We start from the raw sequence: 20,479 nt of genomic DNA on the forward strand, positions 1-20,479 counted from the left end.
CCATAAAAAGGCGATTCCATATAGCCAGTATTTAAGACTGAAAAGAAACTGTACAAGTGAAGAAGATTTTCAAAAAGAAGCTAACCTCCTTACAGCAAGACTAGAAAAAAGAGGGTATACTAAGACAACCCTAAGAAAAGCGTACAACAGAGTCAAGAAAAAAGAAAGACATGAAATTCTATTCAAAACGAAAAACACCAAGAAACTAAAGGAACAAGAAAATACTCGCATAATTAGGAGATTCACAAATGAGCATCAGAGGATTAAGAACATTCTTCAAAAACATTGGCCTATCTTAAAAGAGGATCCCACTGTAGAACACTTAATATCAGACAACCCACAAGTTACCTACAGGAAAACAGGTTCCTTAAAACAAAACCTAACCCACAGTGAGTACCAAGGAGGAAGAAAAAAAGACCCTTGCAAGGATAAGGGCACTTTTCCGTGCGGTAGCTGTGCACAATGCAGCGTTATCAAGAGATGCACCAACACCATACTCCCAAATGGAGAAACCTTCAAACCACGACATTTTGCAAACTGTAAAACGAGAGGAGTGGTATATCTGATGAGGTGCGAGTGTGGAGCTTATTATGTGGGAAAAACCAAACAAGAAATGGGAATGAGTAAACAAATCCACAGCATGCAGATATGCAATTTTTATCTACCTCTGGGTAGACACGTGGCATATGATCACAAAAATAAGATGCCAAAAGTCACCTTCATTGCCTTGGAAAGAATACATATACCACACCGAGGAGGTGACTGGAATAAAAGGCTACTACAAATGGAAATGAGATGGATTAAACGCCTTAAGGCAACAAAACCACCTGGATTGAACGAGACGGAAAGCTTTCACCCCTTTTTAGAGGGCTTCTCATCTGGTAAAACAAACTAAGAAATTAACCAAAATTAGAAATTAAATGGGATACCCATCCATTCATCAAAATTCTTGTATGGAGGACCTTATTACTCCTAAGGTGCTATCTCCTCTCTCTCCCCACTTTAATCAACCCATCAACATGACACCCCGAGATAGTTTCCTGAAACAAGAAACTTTGGACCAAAAATAACCCTCCCCTCCATTCATAGAAAACCTTGTTTTTCCACTGACCTAAATCAACCTTATCCGTAGTTCTCTTCTCCCCCTAATAAGACCCTACCTGAAAGGGATCCTTTGCATGCTCTAGCTCATGTGGCTCGTCACAGTAAGTTTCCCACGATGTCTTCTAAATCTTTCTTCGATTGCTATCACATTTATGACTGCTGTTAAAACTGAATATATAACGCTAGGATTGTTTTTTCAACACTGATTACTGTTTATTGTCTACTGCAATTGTTTTAAAGATTATTTTGATACAAATTGCTTATATGCCTAATTCATGTAATTACCAGTGCCCACTGAATTGCACCGGCACGGCAAGCCCCTGCTGTGCAGGGGTTAAATTGGACCAGCAAAGGATATAACATCTTCCTCCCTAGATCTCCGTCGGGAGACAGTGGCTCCTCCTATCCGTGTCGGAGGCCCCAAATGTCTGATCGGCTCCCTCTGCGTGCGTATCACCCAGGCGCATGCGCAGTATAGGGAAGCCACGTCACCTACACTAGAAGCCCGAGTACGTGCGGCGCCTAGGGCGCATGGGCGAAGGGCTTTATAAGGCCGGGGAACCGCCGTCTCGCCTCACTTCCCTCGCAGAGAGGGAACAGGAGGGACGGAGACTGTGCTAGCCTGGAACTTTTTTGCTGGAATACCTACATACAAACCGTAAGTGCAAAAAGTGGATCCACTATCCACCAACGCTATTTGAAGTCACAAATAAAACATGCTCACTTCACCAAACAAGTCAAATCACTGAATCACCACCAACATTTATATGATTTTTGTACCTATACTTAGAGTATCCAGTGCAAGGGGAAGCAATCTAAGATTCTCCCACCACCCTGGAACCATAATGTAACTGCAATTTTTGCAGCACCAGTTGTACGTTCAACTCTCACTCATTCTTTATATAAAAGACTCCTGACCACCTCCATATTCCTCTCCACCATCCATAACTCCTGTATATATACCATTTCAGGCCGCACTCACTTTGGTTCCTGCTGCGATTCTATAAGGACACAGGGAAGGTTACATGAAAAAAAGGCAAACATATGTATGTATAATGTACTATTGTCACTTCCTGTGACCCAACACTGTATATATATTCAATAACTGATCTGTTATTGTTACAATTACAGACTGGGTGACAAAATCTTTGAAAAAGGCGTTAAAATAGCCGAAACGCGTCAGTAATTTGGATGACCTCTGTGAACATTTTTTCCTAAACCATCTGCAGGAAAAACAGAGACAACATCCATATTAATGTCACCATACTCACCTGTCACAGATTCATTTGAATCTCCTTTCTACCTTTTTCACCTTTGGGCCTTTAACCCAAGCACCTATTAACACAATATATGTGTTCTCTTGATTTATGTATACTCAATGTTAAATAAATTTATTCGTTTTTATATAAACTGGTGTACATTATCACTTTCCCGTAAAGTCCCACCCCTTTGGCCTGAGGCACCATAATATCCCCATACTACTCTATCTATCTATCTATCTATCTATCTATCTATATATATATATATATATATATATATATATGGAGGCAAACCTTTACTACCACAAGCTCTCTAGAGAGCAAACTAACCCCCCCCCTCCAAGAAGAGCGAAATCAGGGTGGCCAAAATAGAACAAGAAAAGCACATAGCAGAAGAGAGTACAAAAAAAAAACAAGAAATTATTTAAGTATATAAATAGTAAGAAAGTGAGGCCAGAAAACATTGGCTCCTTAACCACTTATCGATTGCCCGCGTTTTACGTCGGTCCTTTGACGCTAAATACCGGGGTTATGGCAGCAGATAGCTGCCTTAACCCCGGTGTTTTTTAAAAACGGCAGGCAATTGGCTTTCAGATAAGGGTGGTCCCAGCGGCGGATAACCGACATGTGTATGTATATATATATATATATGTGTATGAATAAACATTATTTTAATTACGTACTGCACCATTAGTTTATCCATTGCTGTCTTTTGGTGAAACACTTCCTCCTGCTGGACACTCTGAATACATCTGTCTGCTGCATAAGTGGAGTCCACCTCATGCACTTCAGGCACCGTGATCTTTCCTCTTAAATTGATGAAAGCGCTATTGATCATTTTGAAAACAGTGATCTTATCCCTCTGGTAAGAGGCAGTGTGCTCTATGTGGTGACGGTGTAGGGTCTCCTGGATAACTGTCTGTTATCCATTTCACATTTTTTGGGGTGAAAGATAATCACAAGAGACTTTGTGTGTGTGTCATGGACTTTTATGCTTAAAAGCGCTGCGCGCTGCATTTTATATTGTCGTTACTTTATAGAATTGGGTATTCAAGTCCCAATGCCTCTTGGATGTTGTGAACCTCACCCACACTATTTTCATTGCAGGGTTTAGGTGTAGCCCGCAGGGCAAAACTGAAAAATTAATCAATTCACACCCTACATGATAAGTCCCAGATGCTCTGAAGCAAGTGAAGAATCTTGCTGCCAAATATTTATTTTTAAAAAGTAAAAAAGCAAAGGGTTTTCCTCTACAAGTAGAGAGAAGATGCCCATTCTTCTGACACTAGCCAAAAAAAAAAAAAGACACTGACAAAACAAAGCTGTACGGATGTCTAAATATAACCCCTCCATCTCAATATCCAGTCTACTGAACTTGGCAGTATAATCCAATTTTCCAAAATACTATCCTAAATGTTGTCAGGTATGCTCAAGAAACAAATTTTAATTCTGCGTACATAATCTATTTTCAACCGTTCTTGAAACCATATCACTTCATATTTAATAAAAATAAAGCATATTTAAATACTTACTTTAAAGAACAGAAACTTAAATATCAAACTTCCAAGGCCCTTACCTATAATGACGTGAGGCTTTTTTGCAAGGGTCAGGGCTTGCGACATCATATCAATTCCACCTACAATAACTGCTAAAAAGACAAAAAAAAAAAAAAGTTAGTCATGCAGGTAAACCAATTTGGACCTGTAAATGATACATCTAGAACAGTACAGGACACAGGCTGGAAAGTCATAGAGACAAGAAATGGAACAAGTGGCACAAGCTGTTAGCACTACATAAAAACGATAGTCCATATAGTAGCACATCAAGGCTATGATAAAGTCTTAAGGTGAGATGAGGAAATCGTCTGGATGCTCAGGGTCAGCCTGTTGGGGAGCAGAAGCGATCTCCAAACATGCAACAAACAAAAGAGAAAACAGGCGCCTCTGAGTTAAGACTGCGATTTAATATGGCAAACAAGTAATAAAAACTTACATCAAGGTAAGTAAGTATAAGCAGACAAGATGGGTCCTTCCGGTGTCCATGTGGAGGCTGGGGCTTGGAGTCATCACTGTGGGTCTGTAATCCTCTCCTCTCTTCCTCTTCCTGTCCAGCAGGAAGTGGAGGGTGTCACAGCAGTGAGATGGAGGCTTGGACAGCAGGGTGAAACCGCAGTGAGATGGAGGCTTGGGCCGCACGGTGGCCGTGATGCTTGTCCACAGGATCTTCCGGCGTAATGACTGACACGTTTCCGAGCATGCGCACTGTGGGGGGAAAACAGCGCGCGCTCCTTTTTCAAAGTCGGATGTAAAAGGGAAAGAGAAGGACCAATTTATGTGTTCCGGGACAATGCCCTCTGGTGGTAAAGTTATAAAATTACTATCAAAGTAAACATGACTCTACGTTATAGCTGTATGAGGAACAATGCCCTCTGGTGGTGAAGTTATTAAATTACTATCAAAGTAAACATGACTCGACGTTATGGCTGTATGAGGAACAAGGGTCCCTCTAGAGGTCAAACCAGTAAGAAATAAAAATAAACAATAATATACATGTGATACGATGCATGAAGAGAATAGTGCCATAGACAATGAGAGGAAAATTAGAGAAAAAAAAAAAAACATGGGATGAAATGAGAAAGAAATGATAAATGTGAAAATAAAATATGAATAAAAATAAAATATAAAAAAGTAAATTAAAATAAAAATAAAAATCAAAAATGGGAAATTGAAAATTAAAAATAAATATAAACAAAATAAAGAATTGTATATGATGTATGCGTATCATTAACTCTCCTCTTATGTTAGAATTCCGTTACTATCCATGATGTTAGGGTCAGTTTTGACCCGTGTTTTAAATCAGCCATAAAATACCCTCTGAATAATTATTTATCATCAAATTTGTTTCTTACCTCTTGGTTACCTTGTTAGGCTTTTTTATCCTTGAAAAGATTGGTTTTAATATTTTTGGTGTGACCCCTAGACCTTTCTTTTGATAGCATACCTCTCATTGTCAAATTGAAAAAATGGTAAAATAAAGTCAGCAACTCTGAAATGAATTTGTCCTATGTTTCTTCACTTTATTTAGAGAAGCAGACAAGCAGGAAAAGAGATAGGCCCCTCCCTAACTACAGCTCACAGGGTTGAGAGGGGATTGGCTGTCACTTTTACTAAGCAGAGAGAGTGTTTATGATTTCAGTTTTGGCACTTATTAGTGTCCTAAAATCCTATATTATAACTGGGTCAGAATTGACCCTAACACCATGAACATTTTAATTTTCACCACAGTATTTTATAATTTAGTGAAAAGGATTATTTTTCTATTACATTGTTTAAATAGAGGTTCCTGACAAAGTAAAAAAATCTTGATGCAATAAACAAATTTATGTGATACTTATAGACATTCAAAACCTGAAAACGGGTCAGTTTTGACCCCAACACAAGAGGAGGGTTAACTGAGACTAAATATACAATAAATAAAAAAATATTATATATACACACACATACACATATATATATATATATATATATATATATATATATATATATATATATATATATATATATATATATATATATATATATATATATATTTATAGATTTTTGTAAAATCTTACCGTAAAATCCTTTTCTCTTAGCTCATTGACAGACGTAGTCCTCGGTGATTCAGCACCTTCGGGTTATGCTGCCCTCCACAGGAGTAGGACTAGACAGGAAATAAAATGCTCTGGCCACACCCTAGGGGCAGTCCCCGAGGGTATATCCTCTCTCTCTCTGCCACAGCAAATCAGTTATGTCACAAAGCAGTGTTTAGAGAATTTAACCCAACCCAACTCCAAAACAGAGGGGCGGGTACTACGTCTGTCAATGAGCTAAGAGAAAAGGATTTTACGGTAAGATTTTACAAAAATCCATTTTTCTCTATCGCTCATTGACAGACGTAGTCCTCAGTGATTCAGCACCTTCGGGACGTCCCAAAGCAGTACCACAAATGAGGGGTGGGAAAAATGGAAATTAAATCCAATCTAGAAGGCCCAACCGGTGCCAACTAGAAGTTTTACAATGCTCATCCGCAATGATGAGACTCAACAAAAAATTTTTCAACAGAAAAAATCCTCGAGGTAGACCTCCGGTCTCCTCAAATTGCGGCCTGCAAAACCTTGCGGCCAAGTGAGGCATCCGCCGATGCCATCACATCAATTTTATAAAATTTTGTAAAGGTATGTACCGACGACCAGGTGGCCGCCTTACATACCTGGACCACTGACGCCTGATGGCGGAAGGCCCAGGAAGTACTGAGCGCTCGAGTGGAGTGCGCCCTAACAGGGAACGGAGGACTCTGACCCTTAATAGAATAAGCCTGTACCACCGTCTGTCTAATCCATTTGGCGATAGTCGCGGCAGATGCAGGCAACCCCTTTCTGGGGCCATCCGTGATCACAAAAAGTGAATCCGTCTTACGGAACGAGCCTTCAGGTATACCCTGATTGCCCGAACCACATCCAAGGAATGCAAACGCATGTTCCCGATGATGATTGGGCTGAGGACACAAGGAAGGTAGTACAATATCTTCATTCAGATGAAAATCTGAAACCACCTTAGGAAGAAAGGATGGCTTAGGATGAAGTACTACCTTATCCCTATGAATCACTAAGTATGGGGACTGGCATGATAATGCAGCCAGTTCTGACACCCTGCGTGCAGAAGTGATAGCCACCAAGAAGGCTACCTTCTGGGATAAAGTAAGCAAGGGAATATCCCTGATGTTTTCAAAGGGAGGTTTCTGTAGAACCGACAAAACCAAATTAAGATCCCTGGGCGGTAAGGGCGCGCGGATTGGTGGAGCCAGATGCCGCACCCCCTGGATGAAATTCCGTACCAAGGACTTGGTAGCTAAAGGTTTCTGAAAGAAGATTGCTAATGCTGAAACTTGATCCTTGATGGTGCTCAAGGCTAGTTTCTGCTCAACCCCTTTTTGCAAAAAGGCCAATATTCGAGTCACCGAATAGGTACGTGGAGGAAATCCTAAAGATTCGCACCACGCGATATAAGTCTTCCATGTGTGATGATAGACTCTGCTGGAAGTCGCTTTCCTTGCTTTAATAAGGGTAGGAATGACTGAAGCTGACAACCCTCTGTCCTTCAGTACTTGGGTCTCAATGGCCAGGCCATTAAAACCAGCGACTGTAAAGCACGATGGTAGATTGGTCCTTGAGACCGCAGATACTCCCTGAGACGAAGTTCCCACGGAACGTCCAAGTCGGCCAGGCCGGCTTGACGAGGCCAGCCTAGAATTTCTAGGACCACTGGCGCTGACTGGATCTGAACCAGGCGTCCCTAGAGCTATCTGGCCCCGACCATCCGACAAAGTCTGGTCGTTTTCTGTTCCCACACATTTATCAGACACCTGATTCCTATCAGGAACGGTGATCTTTCCTGGTTGAACCTCAGGGACCGAAGTCACCTGGCTAGAGGCTTCTTGGTCTGTCTGGTCAACCGGATCCGATTCCTGTGGGGAATTGAGACTAATCTTTGGAAAAGGTAAAGGAAAGGATCTGTTCAGGGAACGGTGACTACCGCTCCCTGTAGTACTTAAATGTTGTAAGGGAAGAATCGCACCGGTAGCAGTGGTCGATGCTCGATCTAATGTCCTGAATACCAGTGAAAACGTCCCCCCACCCTCAAACCGGGTGGGGGCGCACCTTCAGGCTGTGTAATCCTTTGCTTCGGGTTTGGCTGAGTCAGTCTTCTGTTTGTCCGACCAGCCCTGCTTGAACCCTCCTGGAGGAGTCTTGCCTTTCCCGCTTGTTCCAGCCGGGCGTGCGAACCCTTTATGGGCGGTAAAGAAAGGTCCTCGCTTGTTACGAGGTCCTTTAGCTTTTGCAGTTTGTGGCAAGAAAGTGCTCTTGCCCCCAGTGGCATTTTTGATGATCTCATCTAGAGTGGCACCAAATAGGCGATTCCCCTGAAAGGGGAGATTCGTCAAGGTCTTTTTGGAACCTAGGTCTGCTGACCAGCATTTTAACCACAGCACACGCCTGAGGATTACCGCTGACATAGATGCATGCCCTAATAGGGGGGTAGCCTCCAAGGCTGCGTCACAGACAAACTGTAGCCCTTGTATAATCTGTTCCATCAAATCAGATGTTCCCTGGGGGATATCTTTCCCCCCTCAGGTCTTGGCGTACCAATCTCACCCATTCCGTTAGTGTCTGGGAAACTAGACCAATAACAATTACTGGTCTAAATGCTGACCCTATCAGGGAGAAGATAGTGCGGGACTCCGCTTCCACCTTTCGATTCACCGGATCCTTAAAGGACGAAGTGTCCTCCACTGGGATAACCGTGGCTTTATTCAGCCTGGAAATAGGTGGGTCCACCACCGGTGGAACCGTCCATTTCTTGATGAGGGATTCCTCAAACGGATAGCGTCTAGCAATACGCTTGGAAATAGTAAAGGTACGCTTAGAATGCTCCCATTCTTCTTTAATTTTATTACCAAAACACTTGGGTACAGGAAAAGCCTTAACCGTTTTGATGGGCTTGTTAGTACCAAAGGGAATCTCTGTTTCAGTTGCCTCTGCCGGTAAAACCTCAAGTCTTAAGGTTTCCCGCACTGCCACAACTAGTGCGTCCACCAATGCTTCTTCCCGAATTATGGCGGAAGAATGAACATCCTCCTCACTGTCTGAGGGAACTTTACCTGAGATAACAGCCCTTGCAGAGGGACCTGCAGCTGCAGTGACCATCTCTGAATCTGAGTCAGAGGTGTCAGATGATATAGGGGTAGGCGGGGGTCGCTTTCTTGACCCCCGTCCCTGACAGGCCGTCTCCACCCGAGCCACCAAAGACTCCAAAGCTGATGTAAATGCGTCTATACTCTGTGCACCGGCGGGTCCCGTGGTCCCCTCGAGGGAAAACAGGTGGGGGTGCTTGTGTGGCAGGGTCCATGATAATTCCAGTTACTACCCGGAAAATTCAATCCAAAAAAAAACTTTTTTTTTTTTTGTTTTGTTAGACCCCCAGCGCCACAAAGCCCCTCAGTGTTAGCTGCTTAGGGACCCCTATCGAGCGAGAGAGAGAGAGAGAGAGATAGACCCCCAGGCTCACCACTTGATGCTCAGAGTTTTCCACTGCACTTGTCTCAGCACTGTCTCGAACGGACAGGAAGTCTCTTGGCTGGCTGCCCGGGAAGAAAGGAGGCGGCTCCGCCCCTCCGTACGCCTTCCGGCGCCTCCCCTAGCTCCACGAGGTGTTTGGGTCACCTCAAACATGGCCGCCCCCATGCTGGAGACACGAGGCTACGCCAAAATGGCGGCCTCGTGCGATCTAGCAAACAATGGCGGCGGTTGTACCGAATAGCGGCATGACTGCAGAGCATCACAACACCTTCTCTACATGGGGATTTAGCCTGGTCGGCGGTACCGGACCCTGGCGGACCGCATGGCCGTCGGAAGGCCTGCTATTGCTGGAGACCTGACTTGGAAAGCAGTCTACATGTCCGTGGCTTCTGACTGGTAGGATACTTATATTATCACAATAAGATTCCAGTACTGCCACTGATTACAATCTTTTAACATATTTACAATTAGATTGTCAGCTCCCAAACCAAGCCTCCTGGCTTTTTGCACACAAAAATCACACTCAAAGTAGGGGGATCTGTGCCATGTTATAGGATAGAGGGGAACTCATCCTTACCATACAGAGAGGGGCCCGCGTTCACCACAAGACCCGTCAGGGGAAAGGGGGAACATACTACTCACCATACCGGAACCAGGCGGGCGCAACTCCTGACAGTACCCCTCTCCACCGGGGCGGGAGGGCTGTCGACCAATACGGACGCCGTGACTCATGGTCCTTGGCGTTTCAGCGAGACGTTTAACTCGCAGGGTCAGTCCCTCCAGTGGGACTATGTCGCGGCCGACCCAGCGCGGAGCTATGGCCTGCACGCGCTCGTAGGCTGAACTGGGGTTACCACCGGATCTCAACATCCAGCCCGTCGCCCAGTTCAGCTTTCTTGCTTGAAGATCTCACAGGAACACTGGAGAAAAAAAGCTGTCTAAAAATCTTTTTAAGAAAAAAATTGCCAGGACCGAAGATCTCAGCAAGGTATCTAGGTCCTTACTCCTAACTAGACAGAAAAAAATTGATTTGCTGTGGCAGAGAGAGAGAGGATATACCCTCGGGGACTGCCCCTAGGGTGTGGCCAGAGCATTTTATTTCCTGTCTAGTCCTACTCCTGTGGAGGGCAGCATAACCCGAAGGTGCTGAATCACCGAGGACTACGTCTGTCAATGAGCGATAGAGAAATATATATTTGTATGTGATAATGTAAAATTCTTATGGTATATATTGATACATGCATGTATAAAATCAGGAAATGGATACTAATGTAATGAGATGGATGGAATGGGAACAATGATGAATATCAACCTGAAAGAGGTATGAATATGGAGGGAGTTTGGGAAAAAAAAAAAAAAATTGGCACTGTATGGATTACCTAAAGTGAACCCTAGAGGGGACTAATTAAAGAATGGTGGATACATCCAATTCTTCGTTCATCCCATTGGGCGAAAGTGTATTGAGGGAATAGATCCAAAACATTTCACGCTCGCACAGTTTGTGAAACCTTTCGGCTTCGGGAAGGTCTTTTGATATTTGCTCAATGATCCATACCTCAAGATTTGAGGTAGATTTGTCATGGTGTCTGAGAAAGTGGCGGGGGACGCTATGTTTGTCTTTTCCTTCCTCTATTTTTCTCCTGTGTTCCCCAAATCTTTGTCGAAGGGGACGGATCGTGCGTCCTACATAGAGGAGGTTGCAAGGACAACTGAGGCAATAAATTACAAAATCAGATGAACAATTGTAAAAATCAGCGAGGTTGTATGTTTTATTATGTGTATGAAATGATTTTTTACCATGTTTTACATATGCACAGGTTTTGCACAAAGACTTGTTGCACCTATACATGCCTGTTAAAGGAATCAGGCACACCCTAGGGGTGGCGTCTTTAATGGTTTAAATTTTGCTGGGTGCAATTTTGTTTTTAAGGTCGGGTGCTTTCCTGTATGTGACTCTGGGGGTACTTAGGAGGACTAATTTGAGATGGGGGTCCTCCAAGAGTATAGGCCAGTGTTTTAGAAGAATCTGTTCCATGGTCTTGTGTTTGTAATGGAATTTGGTGGTGAAACGAATGGATTGATCGAATGAGCCTTGGGTTTTGGCAGGAGGGGGATCTGTGAGGTACAGATGATATGCTTGGTCTACCAGGGGGAGTGGATAACCTTTGTCCAATAATTTGGCTTTTAGAAGCTGACTTTCAGCTACATAGTAATCGTGGCTGGTGCAATTACGCTTCAGCCGACAAAATTGTCCCTTGGGAATATTGTTGGTCCATTTGTTGTAATGGCAGCTCTTGTAGTGCAATAGGGAATTACCTGCAGTAGGTTTGGAGTAATTATTGGCATGAATTTGATTTCCTATGTAGTACAATTCAAGGTCCAGAAAAGCAAGTCGTTCAGAATTGGAGACATGGGTGAATGTTAATCCGTGGGGGTTTTGGTTGCAATGTTGTGTGAAATTATGGATGATGTCGGGGGGTCCATCCCAAATTATAAGAATATCATCTATGTACCTACCATAGAAGATAAGGTGTCTGGAATATGGGTTGTTGTGCCATATTTTCTGAGATTCCCATAGCCCCATGGCTAAATTTGCGTATGAAGGTGCAAAATTTGCTCCCATGGCTGTTCCGTTGATTTGTAAATAAAATTGATCATTAAATTTAAAATAGTTATGAGTGAGACAAAATTTTGTACATTAAAGACATTTGGGGCTCATGTAAGGATCCAGATGGAGAAAATGATCTAGGGCTGTGAGGCCGAAATGGTGTGGAATAGATGTATACAGTGAATTAACATCCAGGGACATCCAGGTATAACTAGGTTCCCATGTGTAGGGGACAGTAGTTCCAACAAATGAGTACCGTCTCTGATGTAGGCAGGTAAACTTTGAGCTAGTGGTTGGAGAAAATGGTCTATGTATAAGGAGAGACCAGAGGTGATACTCTCCATGGATGCAATGATGGGACGGCCTGGGGGATCGGTTAGACTTTTGTGGATCTTGGGAATATGGTAAAAATATGGGGTTCGATAAAACATCCTATTGAGGAAGGAGGCTTCATTAGAGTCTATAGTTTTTGTTTCAATGGCATGGTCAATGATAGCCTTCAGGTCCAATTTGTATTCAGGAAGGGGATCCTTATGGAGTGGAGTGTAAGTGTTGGAATCAGCCAAAAGTCTTTTGGCCTCTTGGATGTAAGAATCTCGATCCAGGAGGACAATGCCTCCTTTATCAGCATTTTTAATGATAATGTCATTGTTATTACTCAAGGATGAAAGGGCTTTTGATTCTTGAGGTGTAAGGGTGCCTAACTGGGTAGGGGTGTGGGAAGATGGTTTGCATAATTTCAGGAAGTCGGAATAGACCATATTGTAAAAAGTGGTAAGATGTGGGCCTTTATGCTGGTAAGGGTTAAAGACTGATTTGGGTTTCAATGTTAAATGTTGGACCGGGGGGGGGGAGGTTGCTAAATGCTGTGTAAACAAATCTAAGTCAGTGAGAGTGTCATTGTTATATAGCTGTTCCAATGTCTCGATAATGTCTGTCTCAAAGTCAAATTCTTGGGGTTCAGGAGTAAGACTGAGGGGTGCAATCAATGTGGTGTTGGATCTGGAACTCTGTTTGGTTTGGTTTATTTGAAAAAATCTTTTCAATGTCAAGTTTCTCACGTATTTGTTTAGATCCTTGAAAAGTAGAAACGGATCTGGTTTATTGCAGGGGGCAAAGTTGAGGCCCCTGCTTAAGAGGGATGTTTCTGCCTGAGAGAGTGTGTGTTTGGATAAATTTAATATTTTGATGGTTTCAGTGTTTTGGGTTTGCTTGGATCCTGTGGACAAGCATCACGGCCACCGTGCGGCCCAAGCCTCCATCTCACTGCGGTTTCACCCTGCTGTCCAAGCCTCCATCTCACTGCTGTGACACCCTCCACTTCCTGCTGGACAGGAAGAGGAAGAGAGGAGAGGATTACAGACCCACAGTGATGACTCCAAGCCCCAGCCGGAAGGACCCATCTTGTCTGCTTATACTTACTTACCTTGATGTAAGTTTTTATTACTTGTTTGCCATATTAAATCGCAGTCTTAACTCAGAGGCGCCTGTTTTCTCTTTTGTTTGTGGAAAGTCATAGATCATGAGTTGTAGGCGACTTCCTTCAAGTGATTGGATACTGGCAAAAGATTGTATAAACAAGAATTGTTTGCCCATGGAACACATGGAGACATAGGTCGTGTTTTTCCTATGGATATGATTGCAAGAAAAATGGGATTTTTCAACGTAAAAACCATTTCTCTGATGTTCATTGACGGACACAGCTCCTCATCTTCATGAATATATGGTTATACTGCCACCCTACAGGAGTAGGACACCAGACAGACAATAACTTGACTATGCCTGTGGGGCAGTCCCAGGGGGTATACTCCTACTCTCTGCTATAGGTATTCTCTGCTATAGGTATTGTTTTGTTACCCAACACCATAGAGGGGCGGGTGCTGTGTCTGACAATGAAAATTAGATAAATGGATTTTACTTTAAGTCAAAAAATCCCATTTTGGCTTTCGTTCATTTAATGACACAGCTCCTCATCTTCATTGACTATATGGGATGTCCCAAAGCTGTGTCAAAACATGAGGGGTGGGAACAGTAAGAAAAAACCTTCCTCAAAGCTAAACAGATAACCAGGTAACATGGAGCTCAACCATGAACAACTGGAGCTCGCCTGGAAATAAAAAAAAAAAAAAAAACTTAAAAATGGAGGACAAGCTCCTCTTAAAGCGGAGTTCCGGGCACAAAATCGATCTTTTTTTTGTGCCCGTCCGCTAGTTCTCCTTCACCTGAAAAGGAATTGGATAGTAAGGTTTTTTTTTTTTTTTACTCACCTTGTAATTGAAGATCGAAAATACTCACCTCAGTGTACTTCCTCCCTCTGAGCCGCGGCTCCGCCGTCACTTCCTGTCTTGCGATGATTCCTGGGAGCTGAACGTCATCGCTCCCAGGAATCAATGCGACGGCACCGGCCCCGCTCATCACTTCCGGGGCGACGCCGCACCGGAAGTGACGAGAGGGGCCGGTGCAGGCGCATTCTGGGAGAAGAGGATGCGGAAGAAGACGCAGAAGGGACCGCGCCGGCTTCAGCTGCCCACAAGAGAGATGGCAATGCTGTGGAAGAAATTTTATAAGTGAGTATTTCTTCTAAAAGATAAGTGCGAACTGGGACAGATCAGAGGCTAGCCATTGTGGAATGTACTAGCCCTAACTGTCCCGGGGGTATGTTCACTGAAAAATGTTTTCTGTGCCCAGAACTCCGCTTTAAACAGCCTGAAAAACCTTGCAGCCGAAGGAAGCACCTGCAGATGCCAACCCATCTACCTTGTAAAAATTTTGTGAACATGTGCACAAGACGACCATGTGGCTGCCTTGCAAACCTGCATCAATGACGCCTGATGGCAGAAGGCCCAGGAGGCATTACGTAGAATGCTTTGGAACATGGAAAGGGGAAACCTGACCCTTGATTGAAAAGGCCTGCAGTGGCGTCTGTCTGATCCATCTGGATATGGTCGCGGCATGACGTGGCCAACCCCTTGAGAGATCCATCCGTAAGGATAAATAGTGAGTCCGATATTGCTAACCAGGTACACCCTGATCGCCCAAACCACATTCAGAGAATGCAAGGCAATCTCCTTAGGATGCTAAGGCTTAGGGAACAGGGAAGGCAGCACAATGTCTTCATTTAAATGGAAACCAGAGACAACCTAATGCCACGTACACACGCATCGATTATAGGTCGGACGATTTTCGGCTTGTTAGTATGATGCTTCCGACAACCGACTCAGACTTTTCGGCCGAAAAAAATCTGGTGTGCAGGCTATAAAATTTTTGTTATATGTATCGGTGGCGATCGATGTTGAGGCTTTGTACAGCTCGATCCCCCATTCCAGGGGGGTCGCAGCTGTACGCCACACGATCGCCACCAGCATTGGCCTGGACGCATATGGGGAGTTCATGTTGTCTATGTTGGAATACATTTTAACACACAATGTGTTTTCGTTCCAGGGCTCCCACTTCCTCCAGGTACAGGGCGTAGCGATGGGCACATGTTGTGCCCCATCCTACGCCAATCTGTACCTGGGGGAGTGGGAGAAAACGGTTTTGGCAGATGAAGATCTGACGATATACACAGACTGTATCCGCACATGGATGCAATACATTGATGATGTTTTTGTAATTTGGGATGGACCTAGAGAGTTGCTGAATAAATGCACGGAAAGACTAAACCGCAATGAATTTAATTTAAAATTCACAATGCATGCCGATGCCACCAAGATAACTTTTTTGGACGTTGAGGTCTTTTGTGATGGGGATGGTGTTCTCCGCAGTGGGCTTTTTCATAAGCCCACTGCTGGGAACACCATTCTCCACGCTACGAGCTTTCATCCCCAACCGCTTATTCGCTCAATTCCGATGGGCCAGTACCTACGTTTGCGTCAAAACTGTACCAACGTAGACACCTTTAAAACAGCTGCTATCGGCTTGAGGGATAGACTGCTTGCGAGAGGCTACTCTCGCAAGTTGTTAAAATCTGCATACAAAAAAGCATTGTCAAGTGACAGAGATTCACTCCTTGTCCCCAGGGCTCGTAAAAATGATAACACCCTGAGAATTATCACCAGTTTTTCTCAACAACATCAGGACTTAAGAAAAATCATTGAAAAATATTGGCATATTTTAGCTTTAGATCCAGCTTTAAGCCCACATCTATCTCACAAACCGTCAATTACATACAGACGGGCACTAGCTTTGAAGGACAAACTAGTGCGTAGTGCACTGAAAAGCCAGTCCACCTTTGATCCATGCAAGTACAAAGGTACTTTTTCATGTGGTGCATGCCACTATTGTAGTTATATGCACACTATGCAGAATCCTATCCTCCCCAATGGTCAAAAGTTCAAGGCTAAGCACTTCGTAAATTGTAGGACCATCGGAATTGTATATCTTCTGATTTGCGAATGCAAATTCTTTTATGTTGGCAAGACCAAGTTAGAATTTTGGAAACGCATGTACAAGCATATCAGAAGTATGCGTAAGCGCGACCCTGATTTACCCCTGGGCCGCCATGTGTCCAGTGTACATGGGGGAAAATTTCCCAAGATTAAGTTTCTGGCCCTTGATCGGATCCATCCCAGCCCCAGGGGAGGCGACTGGAACAAGCGCCTCCTCCAAATGGAGCTAAGATGGATCCATGTCCTAAAGGCAACGGAACCCCCAGGCCTTAATGATATGGTGTCATTTAGGCCTTTTCTGGAGGGTTTTGCTTCTGGAGGCATTGAGAGATGACATTCTTTCCTTCCCAGTGTCTCCGTGTATAGTACGTCCTCTTCACTAAGTCATCTGGACATTTTTCATATCCATCTGACTATCCACACATTTTTGATTTTGATGTCTAAGCAATGAAATGGTTTTTTTTAACTACTTTGTAAAAGAACATGGAATTGACACCACCCATAGCCTCTTTGTTCAGCCTTGTTATCTATATGAGGTTTGCTGTCTTCTAATATTCTATATACATTTTTTGTGATTGCTAGAATAGCTGCCTTCATGCATGGCTACCTGTGAGTGTCTATGGCACCACTATAATATACAATATCCCAAGAATGTAATGATTGGTGGCATTGCGGATATAATATCAAATTATTTCTGATCCCATTAATGGTTAATTTGGTTATGTGTGCATTATTTTTGCATGTAGTGCATACATTTTCAAATTGGTTTTCTTCTTTTTCCTTATTTTTTCATGTGTACGTGGATCTGTGCACTTTGGGGGCCTTTGCTCCAACCCGGTACGGGGTCTGGGCCCGTATTTAGGGCCCAGCGATTCCCGGCGGTGGGGACCTTCCCTGATGACATCTCCGGATGTCTTCCCCACTTCCGGGACACGCCGCTGCACGTATTCTCGCGTAGCAGCGGCGTCATATCCCGTGCCGGCGAGAGACGCCCGCCGGCTACGCCTCCGCCCCCTCCGGTGACTCTCTTCCTGTGCGCGTCGGGGCGGTGTTGTGGGCGGGTCTGGCGAGCGCCGCTCGGGGAGCCCATGGCTGTCAAGGGGTGGAGATGCAATCAGTATGACTGCCTTCACCTGACAGCGCTCCTATTTAGGAACCACTCCCAGCATGGAGTACTGTGTACATCCACTGCTGGGAGGAAGGTTGCTCTGGAGCTTTCTGTCTCAAGGTCAGTTCTTATTACTCTAGCGGGGTTTATTCTCAAGGTATTTCTATATACTATAAAAACTGTTTATATGTAGACATGCACACTTGGTTCATGCTTTGGATATAATCTCTATTTTTTATATATTTATCATTATTGGTTATCCATTATATATCCATATACCTGTAGAGCAGAGGCTTCAATACATCCCTTTCACTGCCTCCATTTCTATAGCAGTGTTCATTATGCCTGACCCTAGATGGATATGTGCACACATATATATTTTGATGCACACTCACTAGGCTACAGCCTTCTTTTGAAACAAGTCATCTTTATACATATATAGCCCCTCTATCTAAGAAAAATCATTGTTGGATACCCCCTTGATCCGTGTGGGTTTATACTCATTCTGGATCATTACCTTTATCTTTATCTCAGATTTTTTTCCCCTACATATTTCTTACTTATGTATATATATATATATATATATATATATATATATATATATATATATATATATATATATATATATATGTGGTGTTTTTACATATTTTACATATATATATATACATATACATATATATATATATATATATATATATACATATACATATATATATATATATATATATATATACATATATATATATATATATATATATATATATATATATATATATATATATATATATATATATATATATATATATATATATATATATATATATATATATATATTTGGCCCTGTTGCGTCATTGCAATATCTGCACACCACACTCATATAAAACAACTAGTTTGTTTTTTCTACTTATTGTATGTATTTCCTTGCCATCTACAGCATTTTTGTGATTGGTCCCCCGCCCCTCTGGTCGGGCTACTTTGGACTCCAGCTGGAGCATCGGGGCCCCCCCTGGTCTGCACATTTTCCACTATCACATGCTTAGTGACATCTTTTTTGGACCTGCTCCAAGCATCAAACCTTTTCACAGACAAGGCTGATGATGGTATCTGTGGGTGTCGTCAATATTCCATGTTTTTAACCTATGGCAAAACAATTTTGGTGTTCATGTGTCCTTCAACCATGTAAGTGTATACATATATATATACATTTATAATGCTTTGTTACAATGAGTGAATGCTTACAATCTAAAAACATGTTTATATACATATTTTGTCACTGTATTTTATTGCATCGTCAATTGTTTGCTTTGACATATATCTTTCCAATACTTACAGAAAAACTATTTCCACAAAAATCCCTGAAGAAGAGGTTCTCACCTTGAAACGTCGGATGTTGCATGAAATAGTTGGTTGAGTGATATGTACACCTTTTTACAAACATCAGTTTTGCCAAATTTTATCAGTATCCATTGTATATTTTTGTAGGTTTACTCTTTATTTTTTGTAATAAAATCCATTTATATTTAATACTTCTTCTATTGCACATTTTTGAGTGGCCTTCAAAGTCCCACCCCAAGGGGATCCCCCAAATATGCATAAAATTTTTGTTGGCCGTCAACACAACGGCCGATTTTCCGTCAGTCAGAACAGATTTCGGCAGACAAAAATCTGATGAGCAAGACTGGCAGGGTTCATACACATTTTCACCAATGAAATTCCATGACTTTTCCATGACTTTTCCATGACTTCACGTAAATATTCATGACCTAATGTTTCATGAAATGTCTATGTATACGTGTTAAATAAGAAGAAAATCTATGTCACACCCAGCATATTTATACTAATATAAATGACGAGCTTTGTAGTGTACAGTGGAATATGAAATATTTATTTAAATAACGCTTGCACAGTAACAAGGTTTCATAACATAAACCCTGAGAACCGCATAGAAATGGATTAACGTAAGGTGCAGGCGGACTGGTATGGCTGGCACAGACAGTCAGATGCACAAAATGCAGCACAGTAATCTTTTTAGGCCCAAGCGACAGTCATTATAAGGTGCAGGCGGACTGGTATGGATGGCACAGACAGTGAGATGCACAAAATGCAGCACAGTAATCTTTTTAGGCCCAAGCCACAGTCAGGAGGTGCAGGCGGACTGGTATGGATGGCACAGACAGTGAGATGCACAAAATGCAGCACAGTAATCTTTTTAGGCCCAAGCCACAGTCATGAGGTGCAGGCGGACTGGTATGGATGGCACAGACAGTGAGATGCACAAAATGCAGCACAGTAATCTTTTTAGGCCCAAGCAACAGTCATAAGGTGCAGGCGGACTGGTATGGATGGCACAGACAGTCAGATGCACAAAATGCAGCACAGTAATCTTTTAGGCCCAAGCAACAGTCATGAGGTGCAGGCAGACTGGTATGGATGGCACAGATCTGATGGTGCACAAATGCGGCACTTACTTTTGGGAGAAAGAACAGTGGTGCTCCTGCTTGCCCAAATAAAGCTGTTCAGGTAGCAGACATGAAGGTGCAGCTGGACAAAATGCGGCGCTTACTATTCTTAGGCCAAACCTAACAGTCCCATGAGGCAGAAAAGAATTCTCACAGAAAGGCGACTCAGGATTGGATGCTTAATTATTTATTTACATTTATTTTTAACATTCCCGTAGGACTGGTACAGTAGGTGCCCGCAGTTTGCCCTACGGTCGGTCACTGGCCAGCAGCAGCCGAGGAAATGATCGTGCACCAATGACAGGCAGCGGGGAGGGCCGGGCCACGGTTTGCCTGGATGTGACTGGCCAGCAGCAGCAAACCAATCACAGGCAGCGGAAGCGTCACTGGAGAGCGGGCCGGCCGCATGAACGTGATGACGCGGGGGTGCGGTAAC

General features: G+C 43.2%; 1 protein-coding gene across 1 annotated transcript in view; it reads right to left on the reverse strand.

The window, feature by feature from the left end:
* Positions 1-20,479, reverse strand: part of DDX47 (DEAD-box helicase 47) — a gene marked incomplete at its 5' end in the record, with an annotated part of 626,288 nt that overhangs the window by 504,272 nt on the left and 101,537 nt on the right. The window contains one exon of the mRNA XM_082265706.1: positions 3,940-4,011. Coding sequence (XP_082121832.1) covers positions 3,940-4,011 — 72 coding nt within the window. The remainder of the gene's footprint in view (positions 1-3,939; positions 4,012-20,479) is intronic.

This window comes from Pelophylax lessonae, assembly GCF_965119305.1.
Source record: "Pelophylax lessonae genome assembly, chromosome: 8".
NCBI lineage: Eukaryota > Metazoa > Chordata > Amphibia > Anura > Ranidae > Pelophylax > Pelophylax lessonae.